We start from the raw sequence: 18794 nt of genomic DNA on the forward strand, positions 1-18794 counted from the left end.
GCAGTTTGGTTTCAGATTTCAGATTTTGCTTTTTTTCAACAAGTGTACGTTGTTTTAACTAAGACATTGGCATACTTGGCATACAAGGCATATAAGGCATACAAGGCTTTCATGGCTTTCAAGCGTTTGCGACTCAATCCGTTCCAAAAATACCGCTTAATAACATCTTTTAGTGTGGATTGGCCGCGAACAATACTACTTGTGTATGCCTCTGTAAGTATTTTCAGCGTTTGCACCATAAAGCTCCAGGTAATTGTAAACCAAAAACGTAGAATTGGATCACAGTTAGTTGTCATGGTGTTGAGGGCCCAATGACCACTGGGTACTATTGCGCAATTTGTCCATTTTGTGGTGGAGGAAAAAAAAGGCGACAAAAACACAAAGGCGTTTTATGACTGGGCTACCACAGCGCGCTCATGTATTATTTTATATTTATTATATAGATACTGTAATAAATACCAGGATTTTTTCTTTTACTAAAAAAATCATATCTTCATCGCGCGCAGTGAAGATACTATTTTTATCCTTCACGTGTAAGGATATTGGTGTCACCATGGTTATTAACATGATTAGCCAATTACAAGAGAGCTTCCCGCTCAGGCGCACGGCCGGTTCTCTTGAAATTTCATTAGTATAAATAAAGTAAATAGAACATTACATGGCTGCTTGGGGATACGAATTTTATCTTCTCGTGCTGAAAGTATCTCTCACTCGTTCGTTTCGCTCACTCGTGAGAGATACTTTCAGCACGAGAAGATAAAATTCGTATCCCCAAGCAGCCATGTAATTTCCTTTATTTCATATAAACTACGGTAGTATGAAAGGATTTCCAGCCCTGAGAAAAGCCGTAATAACCCGTATGAAAAGTACGATATATTTTCACGCGTGTTTGATATCGCCAATGACATATCACTTGCCTTTCGCGCCAGTCAGTCAAGTTGATGAATGAACGGCAAAACCTTTACCATTCTCAATCCATTTGTCGGAATTTTCTCGGATTATGGTCGCTAAAACACTGAAAAATCCATAAAGCTTATAGGCAGTGACGTTCAAATTTTCTTAGAAGGTTGTTGGGAACGAAAATCGACTGCTGGTAGATCTGCCGATTTTTGCCGCGTACCTGAAAAATTTCTTCTGTCAAGTCAATAAATGAGAATTTTGTACGTTGAAAGGCTACGCCCACTGTTTGTTTTTTTAATGATTCAAGACATTTTTTTATCTTCAGCCATAGTGCCAACGCACTTTACAATATACATTCGGAGATTGTCGATCCTTTTATTTTCATCCGTTAATAAAGTCGACTTTTCTTGTCAGTAAGGGGCTATTGTGTTAATATGATAAACAAAATATACATCGTTGCTTGTAGATATGGAATTTCTCTTCTGGTGTTCAACTAGACACCTCATTCGTTCGCTGCACTCACTCATTAGCTATCGAGTTGAACATTCGAAGAGAAATTCCATATTTACGCGCGCCCACGCATTATTCTCTATGTACAACACAAGTGAGTAGTGCTTTTTACGCATGCTAAATTCAAGTACTATTCGCCTAATTGCAGCCGGTGAGACAAAATCGCGCGTCAAGAGTTTAATTTCCGACCATTTTTTGATACATTGGAAAAAATTAACTTATTTTTTTGGTATCTATTTGGTATATACTAAAACAATTATTCACCTCTGTCGGTGAAAATGATGGATTTGTAACTCGCCGCTTTGCGGCTCGGTAAATATTCGCCACCATTCACCTGCATTTTGGTGAATAACTGTTAAATTTGCTCAGAAAAGTAATTAAGTGAAGCAAATCATAAGAAGAAGAACGAGTAGGTTTGACTTTATTCCAATTAGGCAAGCAGCGCAGGCGTAAAACGAGTTGATCATGTTGATTGAGCATCAAAACTGGCGATCGCGTTACGCTTTTGTTTAGCTCTAGTCATCACACCATAACCACATCCAATACGTAATGAGAGCTCAGTGCTAGGAGTTGTACAGAAAACTTCCCCTTTGCGAAAGTTTCTCGAGGTAAAAGTTTGCATGTCGACCATTGTCGCGGATTGGGCTTCTACAGACGCGTCACGTGATCACAGCCATCAACCAACATCCTGAGGTCATATACAGCGGATCCTCGAACTTAATTGGTGAATCTGACCCCTTTACCCAGTTTGATGTCAAAGAGGATGTTTCTTCGTTGATAATTGCACCATCATCCCTTTCATCGGTATCTATTGATAAATCAATTAAGGAGCCTATTTCTGAAAGAATATTATGTAAGTGCACTCAGAGAGGCGCTGCTCACGTGTGGATGTGCGTAACCATTCATCAAATCGTGCGGCAAGAGGCGGTAAAATACATCCTGATTATTTCGTTTTCTTTTTTGAGATATTGCAAACGACTTTTATTTTTTTCGACGCCGGTTCAAATGATTTGAATCATTTCAGAGTCCTTTTTCATTTTATAACTAACAACAAGTTAAAAAGCGAAAACAAAAATTTTGAAAGTTTCGCATTTAAAAACTTTTTTGAATGAATGAATTTGGTGTTCATGACTTCAACCGTCTCATTCGTTGAAAACAATTAGGTTGTCATCATTCGTAAAAAAATTATTAAAAAATGATTATAAAATAGTTTGCTACATTTATGTTTAGTGTACGACAAGTAAAAATATTAACTGACTTTGATGAAAACCACGCGTCGTTGAAACAAGGCTGCAAATCAATATTATGATGTGTTATGTAACATGTATTTGTATATTCAGCGCGGAATTCTCATTGTAATTACTAAAAGAGGTTTGAATGAGACGATGTCTTACACAGTTACCTAGTAAATCCCCGGTTCGCCTAGATGGTAGGCTACAAAATTCGAAGCTTTGGAAAGTAGCCTATACAGCTTACATGTCGCCACTAGCTGGGAGAAGACGCAGTAGCCTACCACGTGCAAAAACAGCTACCCGGATGGAGAGCACGTGTTTGCACTCAATACACGAGTGTTCGTGCTCCATGTAGGCGGTTTCATAGCAATAAGACTTAAAATCATTTGCTAAATGATATCCGTTGTATATTTGAATGCATATGTTTTGTTAAATCTTGGTGGGTGTAGAGTGATAACTTCCCGAAAAAAAGAAAACATAGCATGGAAACAAGTGGTAATTGAAATAATAAAGAAGAAGAAATCGCGAAGCCCTGAATGACGCAAGATCTTCTTTTTGCCAACTGAATCGCTGACAAAAATAGACCATCAAGAAAAAATCCTGAAAGATGACTACCACTCAAAAATGGAACACAATTCTCGCAATCACTCAGCTGTTGGTGTGCCTCTTAGGAATTATTCTTAATGGCATCGTGATGTTCACAATTTTCCGAAATAAGCACAGGCGGATATCAGCGCAAACGTATCTCATCTTCAGTATTGCAGTGAGCGATTTTCTCTCGTGTGCGTCGGCTGTTCCTCTCTCGATAGCAAAGTACTTCTTAAAAGAATGGCCCTTTGGTAAGGCTGGTTGTCAAGCTTACGCCTTTTTGATATTTTTACTGACCCTGGTTTCCATCACTCACTTGGCCTGTATTTCAGCTGGAAAGTATCTTACTATCACCAGATCTCTTTCAAGGGACTCTTACCTTAACACGAAAAAAGTACTACTCATAATCTTGGCCTCTTGGATTTTCTCACTTTGCTTCAGTTTGGCACCTTTGGTAGGATGGTCAGGGTATGGTTTGGAAGGAACAAACATAACGTGCTCAATCAAATGGCATTCATCTCATCCAACTGATAAGGCATACTTTGGAGTTGTCATTTTTACCTGTTATCTTTTACCCTTGGCTGTGATCGTGTTTTGCTACTTCAAAATCCACAAAGTTTCCAAACATATTATACAAAATACTCATCAAATGAGTGGGCTGGCCATGACCGCCACGCAAGTGCTTTTGAAGAAGCATCGCAAGTCAGCCATGTACTTTCTCGCCATCATCGCTGCTTTTGTAATTCCTTGGACGCCTTACATCACAATTGCCTCCCTTCTGGTGCTGGGTAAACTTATCAATCCTGTAGCTATCAGTGCAAGTAAGGTTTTTGCAAAAGTTTCGTTTTTCTTAAACCCAATGTTATATGCCATTTTCCACCGCAGGTTCAGACGGCGTTTTATTTTATCAGTTCCTAGATCGAGACGAGTTGTGGTGAGTCCTATCGGTTTACCATCAGTTTCGCGAACTTTAGCGCTTTGAACGACCCGGATGCACATTATTTTTTCACTCCATTTATATTCAAGACCATGTAAACAGTCACTGACTTTCATTTGCACCCTGTTAGTACCACAGATGTATTAGTGGAGCTCTCACGCGGGAACAGTAAGGCCTCCCTGAAAATAGGCTTATTCAAACTTCTTCGCACACTTGGTCCGTGTATGTTACATAACACATATGTCAACTGCTGACCATTACAATCGCGGTATTTCGTTGCTGAAGATCTCAATGGGGGTAATGGCTCTTATACGGCCAATGGTTAATTTCTTTCCTTTGTGGCTAAATGGAAAATTCTCAGGGATTTTTTTTTTGTACGATTAACGGTCAAAATTTGTTAATTTTTACGCCCAAAGGCTAAATCACTTTGCCCTTTTGATGCTATTGTATAACCCCAGCGAGAATCTCAAAATAGCCCTTAGGAAAGAAATAAACGAAGGTGCGGTGTCACGAGTACTTGAAATGATAAAAGCATTTAAACGTAAAAAATTTACTCATAAAACAAATTCTGTGAAAGATGATAGCCTTTAAAGCCACCTGTTTAATTTCTCTTGTGAATCGTTTTAAATGAACTCGTTTGTTTCTGACAGGTTTAAGTAACGGAGGCCAGAGCGGAAACTTTTAACTATCTGGAGCTCTTTTTTTAAGACTAAGAAAGCCTCTTTATGATTCCTATCAAGTTTTTGAACGCCTGAAGTTATAATTTTGTCTTCGATGTGTATGGTTGTAAAAATGTTCGTTTTTGTCCGATAAAAAACAACAAGGAAATGCAAGCGGTCTGTATTCATGTAGACCACTTGTCCATTGATATTATTGCCGTATGTTGCATGTAACATGCTTTGCATCACTGCATCAATAGCTAAATAAATGATATAAAAGTATAGAATAACAATAAATCCCAATGACTGGAAGGAATACAAATTTGTGTCTATCTATATAATTTGAAACAGATATCAGTGCAATGAAAAAAGTCAGCGGCCCTCGCTTAAAATCTTACCACATACTATTTTGCGACATTTAAAGCGCAATTTTCCTTTTGGTTGCATATTTACATATCATTTTTTTTCTCTGACTCTGTGTCTTTATCCCTCAATCACGACTGAAAATTTTCACTTTACGCTCACTCCCCGACCCCTAACGACGGTCCTTACCCGTTGATGGTTCCTTGTTTCAAGAGCATGGACTGCATAAGTCAAAACTCGTTTTCAAATTGTCTCAAATATTTCACACGACGCAAAAGAAATGTTCTTAACTTCCCCTCAACCTCTTATATCTATATATTGGCTGCCATTCTGGACGCAGTTTTTTCCCCAGGACCTCTCAGATTTCGGAAAAGCGGTTTTTTAAAACCGATTAGCCGCTGGAAACAAATTTTAATGCATAAGATGATTAAAATGCCTTCAAAAATGCGGTCCGTTCGTCATGTTATAAAAGTTTATCCTCTATTTGAAGTGTTTATGCGACATTTCTTAATTTTTCTTGAATTTATAAAAATTCAATGCCGCTATGTTTGCGACCGAAGCCTGGATGAGAAGAAGTTATTATGGATCAGAATGAATTGTTTACTCGCTTTCTTTGTAACAAAAAATAACCGAAAAGCAAGCTTACAACTACATGTGCATTCGTCAAGCTCACGATAGGCTTTTTTCCATTCAAGAATTCCTAAAAGCTGCAATAGTTTATTTCGTTATGATTGTGATAAATGAGTGTTTTTTGTTTTCATCCTTGTTATCATTATTATTAGAGTGCTATTATTTTATTTATCTTTTTTTTTGACAAAAAAGTTTCAGGCTTGTATCGAACCGTGTTTTTTTGTCGATGGTCCATTATTGGGGGCTACTTTATATCCAAGATCCCAATATTCTTTTGTTATTTTAATCCCTTATCTCTCGAAAATGATCATTATCGTGTTAAAAGAGCCTGCCCTCTTTACCGCCGAAATATACCCTACCTATTCGGCAGTTAATGTTGGGAAACTAATTTAAATTACAAATGAGTTTTAAAAATCGGTATAATATTTGCGATCAGTCTTGCACGGGAAAGACAGCTTGCTAATCAAAGGAAATCTCAGCGTCTTTTGCAATTACTCTGGAGCCAAGTAAAAAGTAAATTTTAACGTTATTACCGCGGATAACGACAGTTCTATTAAAAGCGTAATGTGTCTCCTCGAAGTTCGACGTCGAAGATTGATGGAAATCATTCATTTGACTGAGATAAATAATCTTCGCATATAATATTTCGAACAGAAGAACACAGTTTTGCATCGATTTTTATCGCCAGCCATGAAAACTGCATTACAGCATTGAATTAAAAAGTTAGAGTGTAGAGCGTATTATACAGAGCGGGACAAATCATCGGTGATAGCCGTAGTGACAGTTTTTATTGAACCACGTTATTTTTGAGGCAGCAGAAAGAATTTTTACTAATGCGTTGGTGTCTTGACCGCTCATTAAATTTTTTTTACTTCTTTTGTTGGCATTTATTTTATTTTTAGAGTTTTTAAATTTTTGTAACTTTATTCTCCGGGACATTATCGAGCAGGAGATGAAAAATTCTGGAAATCAGCTCTTTTAGGAAAGGAAATATTGGAAGGAAACCATCTTATAAGGTTTTTTTGATAGCTCTGTGGCTTATTGGCTCATCTGAGCTTAATATTACGCCTACGCCAAACTTCTGCAAAGAACAAGAGGATGATCGAGTAAATGTCCTATTAACAAAGTACCTTTTGCTCTGGTTACGAAAGGTTTTGTTGTCAGCGTTCTTAATTGGTTACGGATGGTAGAGCTTCATTTATTGTTACTGATTTACTTACATAATTGCATTTAAATTATGGCCCGCTTACGTGAGGTCAGATTACCTACGGACTCCTGTGGCAAGATTCGAAAGTTTACGTATGTTCAGATGCAGATCTTGGCGAAGTTCTATCGCGTTTTTGCGTGAGGTTATGTAAGAGTTACGTAACGCCGGAGGTAGTTTAAGTGTCGTTTTTGCTAGATAGTTTTCTTTTGCTAGTTGACCTCAACAAGGGCAGTCGTTTCGTTGGTTTTTGCTAGCGCCGTGGTACTTTTGTATAAGAGTTTTTGCCACCGGACTTGGTTACATTACAAATTTCGAATAAAATGTACCTAAATACTACACGTTTACACGTTTACTTATTTACACATCTTTCATCTTTACTTTTGTCTATACGAGAGTTATTAAACGTGCATTCAAGTTTGGCGTAAATATGTAGTATTTACTGAGCTACTAAATCAAAAGCAAAGCCAAGTTATCACTGGCGAGCGCCTCCCTTCGTGGAGCCTTAGCTTAATAACGAAAATCATTTTGATAATATTTCCTACTGCAAACGAAATTCCGAACCTTACTCATCGCCTTTTGATGGTTTTAGTGACCTAGAAAAGCGAAGATATAAAAATTTTCGCGCGCGCGCCAACATTGAGCAAAAACCGTATGGAGCCTCCTTAGGTCGACTGATAACTTTAAATTCAGCCTTTAACGAAAATGTTCTTCCTCCCTTCATTTAACAAAACTCTCAATGTTAGATGCGGGATTATTGGGGCTCCGACCAAATCTTTGTTTCTTTTTGCATATATTAAAATCTAAGTGTAAAATTGATCGCAAGAAGATTTTTATGTTATTCGTCGGACGGGAGGTTCCTATTGGGAAAAACTGTTCCCGAGGATTTGAGTACCAAAACAGAGGTCACAGTTTTTTCCAATACGGACCGACCTAGGCTGGTGAATAACATTTTTATTTTTTCTAAAACGAAATGCAGGTTAAAAGAACCAGAATGTGATTACGACAAGATCCTCCATAAACTGAACTGATAGTAGTTAAAACAGAGGTAATGCAAATTAATGCTTAACCGAAATTCTTTTTTTTTCTGTGTAATGATAGAGGTTATTTAAAAATGTGCTTACAAGTATCTGTCACGATCTGACACCTGTCAAGTAGAGAGCGCGTGAAAAATATAATATAATGAGAACAAGTTGTTAATCAGCTTGATTTGCTTAAAATATATTGCCCTGCTGGAAAAACAAAACTTATTGACGAAAAATGGCAACGGAGCTAGGGATGTTCTCGGTGACTACGAAAGCGTTACCGTGCCCGTGGGCAGAGATAGGAAAATCCGGACCGCGTTAAGAGCCAATCAGATCGCAGGATTTGTTACCGCGCCCTCTGAGAAAAAAAATTTAAGTACTGTAGGCTCAAATCTTAAGGTATTTCTCTTTTTTCCCTAGAATATTGTCGAGGAGCAGATGGAAAATCTGGAAATAATTATAATAATAAAAAAGCAGGACATGGAAGGGAAGAATGCGTTGTTTTTTTGTTTTGTTTTATGGTGAATTTACTCATCTAAACTTGTTAATCTGAACCCGGTTGTTCAATAGGCTGGATAACGCTATCCTCTGGATAAATCTCTATCCGGGGGACAAAGTAATACATTTTGTTAACACTTATCCGCTGAATATAGCGATTTACTTGTTGGAAAGCGTTAGCCGCCTTTAAACAACTGAACCCAACAACAACATCAACATTTTCCAAAGGGTTTCAGAACTTCCGCCAGCAACCGAAATGAATTTATCGCTAAATCCTGGTTGCGTTTACGTTCTTTTGCATAGTCACTGAGTGCATATGGAGTTATAAATTGATTATGCCTCGTGTAAACACTAACCAAAGTTTGGTCTTGTTTGCGGAAAACCTTCAATCAGTCACTACGATCTAGGTTTTGTAATCTATTGCATTTTTTGATTTTTCTATAATTTTATCTCTTACAGAGTGACCAATGAATAGTTCAGTTGCTTTAACCAAGAACCGAACCAGACGGACTATGATCCTAACGGCTCCTTTCTATCAAGAATACGGCGAGTCATGCCGGTTTAACATACATTTACCGAAATCGAAGGCCGATGTTATTTCGCAGTTATTTGACCATTTTAGGAGGCTGAATCCATGTTATGTATAGGCTGTTTAAAATATTATTATTTTCCCACCAAAAAAAACTACGGGCGTTCGAAGTACGCATGCACCTTTTTTCCGTTAATGAGTCTGTAACATTCGTTCAAAAGCGTGGAATTTGACACCTCCCTTCAATAACAGTTTTTTTTACCGAAATACAACTGATGTTAATGTTTCTTTGCGACCCAATCTATTATACATTTTTTCATTACAATTATTTACGATCAGAGATGAATTAATGAGGTCATCCGTTAGTGAGGAGAATAGTCTTCGTATTTAGTTAAGATAGCAACCATTTTTGTTGCTGTTAATCAAATAATTCCAAATTGTTTATCTTTGCAGTATCTTCTATGTGGTCAGCGACTTTAACTTGGTCTCCTGGTCGAACTTTTGGATCAATATCAGTATCTGGGCAACTGCCCACCTACCCCTCCCCTAAACCAAATTGATCACAAGTTAGGGTTAATGTTGGGTTAGGGGAGGGGTAGATGGGCAGTTGCCCAGATACTGATATTGATCCGAATTTTTCATCTTTCCATCCGACTGACAACATTCTTCTTCCTCTGATAATAATTGTCAATATGATAAGAGACTGCTAAATGTTTTCACGGATGAGGAAAAATCACCTGCCATGACTTGAAGTATAAACAGCTTTGAAACGGAAATTTTGGACATTTCTTTGTTCTAAGATAAGGATTTGGTAAAATGCTATTAAAAAAAAGTTGCTTGGCCACGTTGACATGAATTTGATGAAATGAAAATATGGAATTCCTATCCTACCAGAGTATTGAAACAATCCAACTTTGAGTTGAGAGGCTGCTTGAGCCAACCACAACTGCTACATGTTGAAGAACCAAACGACGACGGCGACGCCGTCAACGACGTCGGTTAAAAAATAGGCTTCTATTTTACCAATGAATCTCAAGATATTCTAAGGTAATTTTGTTTATTTCTCATTGTCAAAACTATCTGAAAATTTAAAATGGAACACAGCGTTAAATTATAAATAGAATTTGAAATATTAGCAGCCGTCGTTCAAGTTCTCCAGAAAACGCATTTCACGTCGCTGTTTTGCAGAGGATGCAAAGAAATTTACAAAGATTTAAAACGCATGTGCCCAGCCATTGTTCTGCTCATTAAACTCTTTGTTTAGTCACGTTCCCGTTGCCGTTGCCGTCGTGGCTTTCTTAAAATCCCTACTGACTAAGATGTTGTAATTGGTCCGGTTTTTTTTGTAAGGAGTTAAAGGCAACATTTCCCTTAGAATGCTCGTCTTCTGATAAAGTACCTTTTGACTGCTTTCGTCGCCCCTCGCAAAGGTTCAGGCGCCTTATTCCCTCCAAGGTGACTCATTCTCCTTAGTTTTTGGGAGAGACATGTCTTCAGCAAAATAATCGACGGATACGTCATGGCAGACAGGTATGAAGTTCTGTTTGCAGCTTCAGCCAGCCAATTAAGAGTGAGAAGAATTCTTGGAATTAATGGCGTGGCATTTCAAAAGTATTTAAATGAACATAAGTTACTAACATTTTCCTGAGAACGTATCTCCCTTCTCTTTGTGCAGAAAAAAATCAGATTAAAAGAACACATAATGAAAAGAAGGTACTGTAAATTCAAAATGAAGTGATCGTACATAAGAACGATAGATTAAGGAGGTGTACTTTCCTTACCCTCAGGAACACAAAATGAATACAGGGCACTGCCATCCACCGATCCTGTTCGAGTGGATTGCCACACGAGCAGGCGATGAGCTCTTATTCATTATAAACTGGACGACTCCAGGATTTGTATGTACAAAGGGAAAACATTGAATAACAATTCTTGGGAAAGAATTTGTCGCAGTCTTTATCATGCTGAAGTTAACTTTAGAAAGGATATCATATGAGGACATCAAATAACCTGATATAAGACAACAAAACAACAACCTGCAAAACACACAAAAAAATTGTATATTGCATCGCAAGTTTCCCTCCATTTTTGTTTTAGATGACAATGGAGGAGTGTAAAATTAAAGATAAAGGCCATAATAAGAAAGAAAAACACGCCGGAGAAAGAAGTGCATTGTTATTTCATGCTGTTATGCCAAAATTTAAAGCGAGAAAGAAGCAACATGAACAGCGGCAAAAAAAGGTGGAATACACTGGGGATTCTTTGTGGCTTGCAACTGAAAAATATAAAAAAATCTTCAGCAAACGGAAATGAAATAACAAATGATCAAAACAGAAAGAGTGGCCGGGAAAAAAAGGCGCGAGCAAAGGTCTCCGACAAAGAACGGATGTGATTTGACTTAAATTGCTGACAATGTAAGAAAGTAGAGAAAAAAATTAATCATTGATGAGCTCCGAACAAAGAACAAATTTCTAACTATCTCAAGTCCCCTTCCGAAGCTTTCAACAACTTACCTTCCGATTTCTTGATCATTTGTTTTACCCTGATCTATGAAGAAACGGGTTAATGCGGAATTTATTTCTTAGAGGCCTACTCCGCATACAGCTAAGATGAGCAATGTCAATAGCTGCCTGCGGGAAAAAAGATGATGAGGGTGGTAAAGGATAAATTTGGTCGTCAAACAGGAAGACGTTATTCATTATCACGCGCGGATATTTGTTAATTAGATCTGCAATCCCTTCAGCATAGACTACCAAGTCCTAACTCTTTGTCACTTTGGTTTCCTCGAGTCTTCGCTGAAGCAGGGTATTTATGTTAGCCATTTGGGACTGAAGAAGGTTTTTTTTGTAAATGGACGGACTAGATGGATCTATTTACGTAAATCTCGTATGAGTTATACCGACTCTTAAATGCAGTAATTGAGGGGTTTAAATTATTTTTAAGAGCTTAGAGTTAAAAGCTTAGCTATTTAAAGCGCATATCAGAAAGATTGCTTTTCTAGGAAAAAACCATGGAAAAGAGAAATTGAATCAAATCTCGCCCTATTTATACTGATTGTAATAAAATTTCCAATCAAACTCGACCAAAGATATTTTTCTATTCCTCAAGGGTATCACGCTCTGATTTTGAATTAATCAAACCCTCAACACCGATAGTTTAGCACGACAACAGCTCTTTTTTTTCACAAAAACAAACGACGACACCGGTAGCGGCTAAGTATAATCGCCGAAGGGAGAGCAGTCTTTAAGGGAAGATCTATCATAGCTGAATAAATAACGGTTATAATTGAAACATTAAGACTGCCATGTTGTTAAGAGATCACGGAAGGGGAAAGGATAAGGTTCTTCCTTGAAACTCGAGGTTTTTGCAAAAAGAGAGAGGGAGGATGGATACAATGAGCAAGTGGAACATAATCTTTGTGACTGTAGAGTTCACGGTATGCTTGTTAGGAATCACGTTTAACACATTAGTAATTTATACAATTTCCAAGAACATCTACCGTTTATCTCCTCCGACGTATCTCATTCTTAGTATCGCAGTGAGTGATTTTCTTTCATGCTCCATCGCTCTTCCACTGTCGATAGCCAAGCACCTTCAGAAGGAATGGCCATTTGGTGTGCGTGGATGTCGCGCTCATGCTTTTTTGATATCTTTTCTGGCACTGGTCTCCATCGCCCATTTGGCCGCCATTTCCGCGGGAAAATACCTGACTATCACCAGATCTCTTTCAAGAAACTCTTACTTCAACAAGAAAAAGGTGATGCTTATAATCTTGTTTTCCTGGATGTACTCACTTGGCTTCAGCTTGGGGCCTTTGGTTGGATGGTCAAGATATGGTCCGGAAGGTACAAATGCCACATGCTCAGTACAATGGCGGTCGTATTTACCAGCAGATCAAGCATATTTTGGAACTGTAACCGTTGCTCGTTATTTTTTACCACTGACTGTGATAACGTTTTGCTATTACAAGATCCACAAAGTTTCTAGGCATATCGTTGTCAACACTTCGCGGATGGGTTGCCTAGCTGTAACTGCGACTCATGCTCTCTTAAAACGGCACCGTAAATCTGCCATGTACTTTTTAACTATCATAGCCGCATTTCTAATCCCGTGGTCGCCTTACGTAGTGGTATCCTTCCTTCTTGTCTCAGGGATCAACATAAGCCCCTTGACGACAAGTTCATGCAGCGTTTTTGCCAGGATATCGTTTTTTGTCAATCCAGTACTCTACACCATCTTTCACCGCAGGTTTCGTAGACGTTTGGTTAGATCAGTTCCTATAACCAGACAAAATAGAGTGGTGGGACCCACCGGGTTACCTTCGACTTCAAGATCATTAGCTCTTTGAATTTCACAGATCGGTTGTTCATTGCTGTTGGCACTTAACTCTCATTGAGAGATAAGTTTTTCAGAGGGTTTGAGAGCGAAAAGATCGATCATCGATGTGCATCAGCCTGTACTTATTGTACAGTTTACACCGCTTGACGTTAAAAAGACTGACTTTTATTGGCTCGCTTTTTTGTATAAGTAACTGAGTTTCAAAATCCTCAAAATGACTGATCTTGTACATTTGATGAATTTATTCATTGTCATTTCGTGTTCCTGAAAGTAGCATTTTAGCGTATGTTCTTGTGAAAAAGACGTTGCAAGTGGTGCGTTGATCACAGGTACCAATCGGCTAACGTCAGCTTCTAATCATTGACAAGTTGACGACGACGACGAAGTTCGGAAGTTTACCTAAAGGGAGCATCTTCAAGTGTGGGAATGAATATAACTGTTGGATGATACTTGTCTATTTTGATGGCCAAACATTTTAAGGTAGTTGGTTAATAAGCAGTTCACTTCTATTGAAAAACGTTTAAACAAAAAAATGTAAGTGTGGCCTTTGTCAGCACCGAAACTAATTTTTCCCAAAAATAAAAATTTTTCCTTTCTCCCCTAGTTAGGTTTTGAAACTGTTCATTATAAAACATACTCATGGTGATAAGAATACTCACCTTCGAATGTAATTGAGCAAAATCTTAAAACCGTTTGCTGAATGCGACTCGTGGTCAATCTCGTGCTTCCAATTTATCACGTTGTGTGTGTGCGCCTAGTTTCTTCATATCGAGAAACTTTCGCATACTGCCCATACGATACTTTTCTAGAACGTGGGGAATCCTATGATGCCCCCTCAGATTCCGGCCTCTGGGCTGGAACCTTGCGGAGGGTAATGATGTCCTGCGTTAAGCGCTCTAACTTTTAGGTTTTTACCAGGAGTTAATAAGACACCCAAACCTTGAGATGGCTTGATATCGCTAGAGTAAAGTCTAACGTCTGTCAAGACGAAGAATCTTTTCTCTGACCAAATACAAAATAATTTGGCCCAAAAAAGAAAAAGAAAAAGGGATTTAACTCAGATTTAAGACAGTAAGGACCATAATTTTGGACCTAGACAAACTTGTACATCGGAAAACCGTGGGAAAAAAGGCAAAGCGAAACAAAACGTTCCTTACACGGGAGACTTCCGGGTCGAATATTTGTCTTCAGCAAGGTCACGAGTTTTAACTGCAGAATCAGGTTGAAGGGCGCGAAGGGAGTAAGTGCATTGAAAAACCTTTACTCTTTGAACTATGCCTGCTGCTTGTCTCTTATTTAGGAGTAAATCAAACTTTTTATCGGTTTTTCTCGTAATCTTCCACGTTTATTGGATGTATGACATAAATATATTAAGTATTGTTTGTCAGCCAGACCGATAAATTTATTCTTATTTTGCGATAGAGACGCTGATTCTCAGTAAACCTGTCAAAAAGTGCGATAGACCAATCAAAGCACAGTAAACTGAATGAAATGTAGGTCATGAGAGCAGAGACTGAAATTTGTCTTAACAAATGAACTCAATGGCACCGAGAACCTGAGCAGAAATCCAAAAAAAATTGACTAGAAATAACGATACACAAGGTATAAAGGCTCAAACTATAAAGTGCAACAAAATTCTTCAAACTGGACAGAGAAAACACGAACTTTGTGGCCAGAATTGGACTTTGGAATCAGTTTTGATGTATTCCGGTACTCTTTCAGCGAAATAAAGGTCAGTTATAACATTTTTAAAGATATTATTTACTTACATTTTCAGGAAGTAACTTTAAATTCTCAAATAACATTATTACCGCATTACGACAAAAACAGCAGAATCGAAAGACAACAATAATGTCTTTTTTCAGTAGCTTAAACGCTATTTCACTTACAGCACAATATTTCCTTAAACGAAATGTTTTCTACTGCCTCTGCCGGGTTAAGGCTTTCAAGTCCTTGTTAAAACTATCAACAATCGCGGACAGCAAACTAAATTATTCCCTTGTAAAGAAATTCTTCGATAAAATTCTGTATGAAAACGCTTCTAGGTTGTTGCTAGAAATTTTTCTGAAAGCAAAAACATGGCATCTTTCCATTCTCGGCGAGAAAATTGAGAAAATGCAGTCGGTTATGTCTGAAGTTCTTTCACTTTTACCGCGCAGCGAAAAAACTATACATTCAGTTAGTTAAACTATATGTTAAATGGAAAATTTGGTGAACATTGCAAAAATAATGTCTTTCTCGTTGTTTTTGGTGTTCAAAGCGTCCTCTCAAACCATAGGTTAAAATGAATTAAAATTTGGAAATTCTAGACATCTGGCGGCTATCTCTGGAGAGAGATGTTTCAGTTTTCTATGGGTGGGCGGCACAACAAACGATAGATTTTTGGCCAATCAAGGCGCGTGCGTTGTATCTAAGTTGTTAAAATGTTACGTAAAAATCATCATGACCGCAAATATCCTAAAATTTGGATATGACAGACAAGACTTATAGATTGCATTCGCAAGGTATGAAAATAATCTCCACTTTTTATCTTTAGTAACAACTTTGCTTGTTATTTTACCTTCAATTCAACGGGGAAATTAGGGTCAAGATGATGGAATAAAGTAGCAATAATGACAACATTAAACAGATAACAAAGTAATTTTTAAAATTCAAGGTGCAATAAAAATCAAAATCTTCAGAAATAAAAGGAGGAAGGAATAAATTCTGATAGTTTTATTTGCAAACATCTTACAGAATACAAATTTAAAACCTTTTCTTTTTCTTATTTCTATATACTTCCAAGAAGCATTCAACATTTCTGATCCAAGCAGCATGCGCGAAGCGTTATCATGTTAATACTTAGTGGAGCGACTTACCATAGTGCTTCTTAGCGTAGCTCAGAGATCGACAGAGCATTGGAGCTCTGAGGTTCGATTCCTCGTGGTGATTCGGCTTTTTTTCTGCATCCCACGTTCGGGATGAGAAAAATAATATTTTCTCGTTATTGCAAAGAGCCCTTCCCTCTCCCATGACTGTATGACGAATCAAATATTGAAATAGAGAGGAGAAGAGGCTGTACCTTGTGTGTGTGTGCGTGTGGAGACCGGTCTGGTCATTTAAAAAATCATTCAGTTCCTCTTTTTCACCGGCTAGCCAACAGCAGGACCGTAGCACTTTTTCACCATAATATAATCCGTCTATTTGCGGTGCTGAATGTTTCGATGGTGCCATGTCATATTTATTGATACATATTGCGAAGGACCATTTGTGTTTTCAAAAGTAAATCGTTACAGCAGGCCATCTCGAAGAGTGATAAACCCCTGCCATTGCGTTCTTCATTACTATACGGCTCTCAATATCTGGTCAATCCCTCCAAGAATCATTTCCCATCTTTGCAGTCTCTTTGAATTGCCAGAAAGTCCTTTTTAGTAATTTGGTCCATTGGTTATGTAAGACATTCGCTTTACTATCACTGTGATCAATTTTTAACTCGTGAATTGTGCGCATGCGTAAGAGCGAGTTGTAGATACGATGTGGGGAATGGCATTCGCTCGCTCGCTCGATTGGTCGATTCCTGTAAACTTTTTTTCGATTTTAGGCTTTTGAGTGCGTTTGATAGTTTTTGGCGAGCAAAAAACAAACGAAATGATGATCTTTGTTGCTAAGAATAGTGGTGGGGGGTGGGGTGACAAAGAAGCCAATGATAATCTTAAAAGAGTTTTTTTTTCGTTTTAGTTTCAACAAGAGGCGCCAGCGACTGGCAGGCATGCAAGGATTCACATTGGAATAACAGAACAACCTTCGTTTTTCATAAAATTGTAATTTACAATCCTTGAACTTGAAAACAATCCGAAGATTCATTGAAAATATCCTTTACTGCGAAGCACTCGGAGTTTACAGATGTTCAAAAGCTTTTTCTGCTACGGCGTGAGATTGAGGACAAAATCGATCATTACGCTTCGTATCGTGTGTTTTTCCTGTGTCAAGCAACAGAAAATGCCGGCGACTAACGAAATTACATGTTAACACGAAAATCAAATAACACCTAAACAAACAATTTTAGCTACCGATTTTCAGTGAATTTTAAAAGAACAATTTTCTTTTAAGTTTCAAGACAATTTGAAGATTTAAAATACATATTACATACTAAAATACGAAAGTTATACATCAAAGAATTGATAAATAGGCCTGAAATGAAATTCTATCTTGTTATTGATTCAGTACGTTGCCTAGCACGTGACTAAAATCTACCCGGGCGGAGATCCAAAATGACGGTGGCAGTCTTGGCTTAGTTATATCACTCAGAACTCGTTCCCGTTTGTCTCATTTGATAAAGAGGGAATCGTTAATGTTTACATTAAGACAGTATTGCCTTGATTTTTCAATATTTACAATGATAGACAGTAAATTTCACTTTTCACCTACATTTACTTCCAACCTTTTCTATTGAACCAGAAACAAAAATGATATATTTTTAAAACACATGACATCATCCACCCTTGTCAAATGCAATAGTATGATCATTTCAATTGTAATGCCTTCTTATCCCAACGTTACTTTGTTTCTTTGCTACATTAGCGAACACTGAACTACTGCTCGTACTCCAGATATGACAATCAACCACAAAATTCCCTAAACCAGATAACATTAAACATAATCCAAGAAAATCATGTGTCAATTCACGAGTTTGCTCACAGAGCACTTTGATTAGAACCATCAGCATACGTATCATGTCCGATTTGGAATGCAGTGAGAGGTACTTGTAGATAGCGCAGGTATTATTATTAATTATAATATGGATATTATTTATGGAGTCAATCACTGTCTAAGCTTGACAACAAACGATTTTCCCCAAAAGGTGGCTCGCTAAAATAACCTACTGACAGATAAGTTAAGGGGTATTCTGACTGAAATCGTTAGCGACTCAAACTATAAATATAGTCAAACAGGTGAATATTTGGTCTTGTGCAGATTTTATGGGACGTGAGGTGTCCCTATCGAGGATGGCAGCTTTCTTCGTGTCGGAAAACGTAGCTCAAAGGCTAATTCCATGCAATACAGTCGAATGTAAAATTCTATAGACGCCAAAATGAGATGCCTTTTAGGACATAATATTTCGTTCGCTAAGTAAACAAAAGAAAACTCATCCGAAACACGGAGGGGGCTAAAGTGTTGAATTTTTCTTACCGGGGCTTCTACAACGTACTTCGTTGAAGTAACTCTGAGATCGATCATCAAAATTGGGATTCTACTGAAAACAGAAATTCTGCAGAAAATGAGGCCCTATCAGGAGTTATCGGGATGACGGATATTTGGGTAAAGAAATATAGGGATACGGGATATTTGGGCGGAAAATTAAAGAGATACAGGATGTTTAAAAAAGATTCTGGGATATCGAA

The 18794-nt window shown here is 37.8% G+C and overlaps 2 protein-coding genes across 2 annotated transcripts; both read left to right on the plus strand.

The window, feature by feature from the left end:
- Positions 1-3111: 3111 nt before the first annotated feature.
- Positions 3112-5000, plus strand: LOC113683836 (melanopsin-B). Its single transcript, XM_027201119.2, has one exon. The coding sequence runs from the start codon at positions 3250-3252 to the stop codon at positions 4210-4212; it is 963 nt and encodes a 320-aa protein (XP_027056920.2). The 5' UTR covers positions 3112-3249; the 3' UTR covers positions 4213-5000.
- A 7429-nt stretch (positions 5001-12429) lies between these two features.
- On the plus strand, positions 12430-13538 carry LOC113683853 (melanopsin-like). Its single transcript, XM_027201142.2, has one exon. The coding sequence runs from the start codon at positions 12461-12463 to the stop codon at positions 13421-13423; it is 963 nt and encodes a 320-aa protein (XP_027056943.1). The 5' UTR covers positions 12430-12460; the 3' UTR covers positions 13424-13538.
- Positions 13539-18794: the final 5256 nt, after the last annotated feature.

This window comes from Pocillopora damicornis, chromosome 13 (assembly GCF_964200805.1).
Source record: "Pocillopora damicornis chromosome 13, jaPocDami1.2, whole genome shotgun sequence".
In the NCBI taxonomy this organism is placed as follows: domain Eukaryota; kingdom Metazoa; phylum Cnidaria; class Anthozoa; order Scleractinia; family Pocilloporidae; genus Pocillopora; species Pocillopora damicornis.

Coding starts and splice junctions, on each gene's coding strand:
- LOC113683836 (XM_027201119.2), top strand. CDS start 3,250: ATGACTACCACTCAAAAATGGAACACAATTCTCGCAATCACTCAGCTG.
- LOC113683853 (XM_027201142.2), top strand. CDS start 12,461: ATGGATACAATGAGCAAGTGGAACATAATCTTTGTGACTGTAGAGTTC.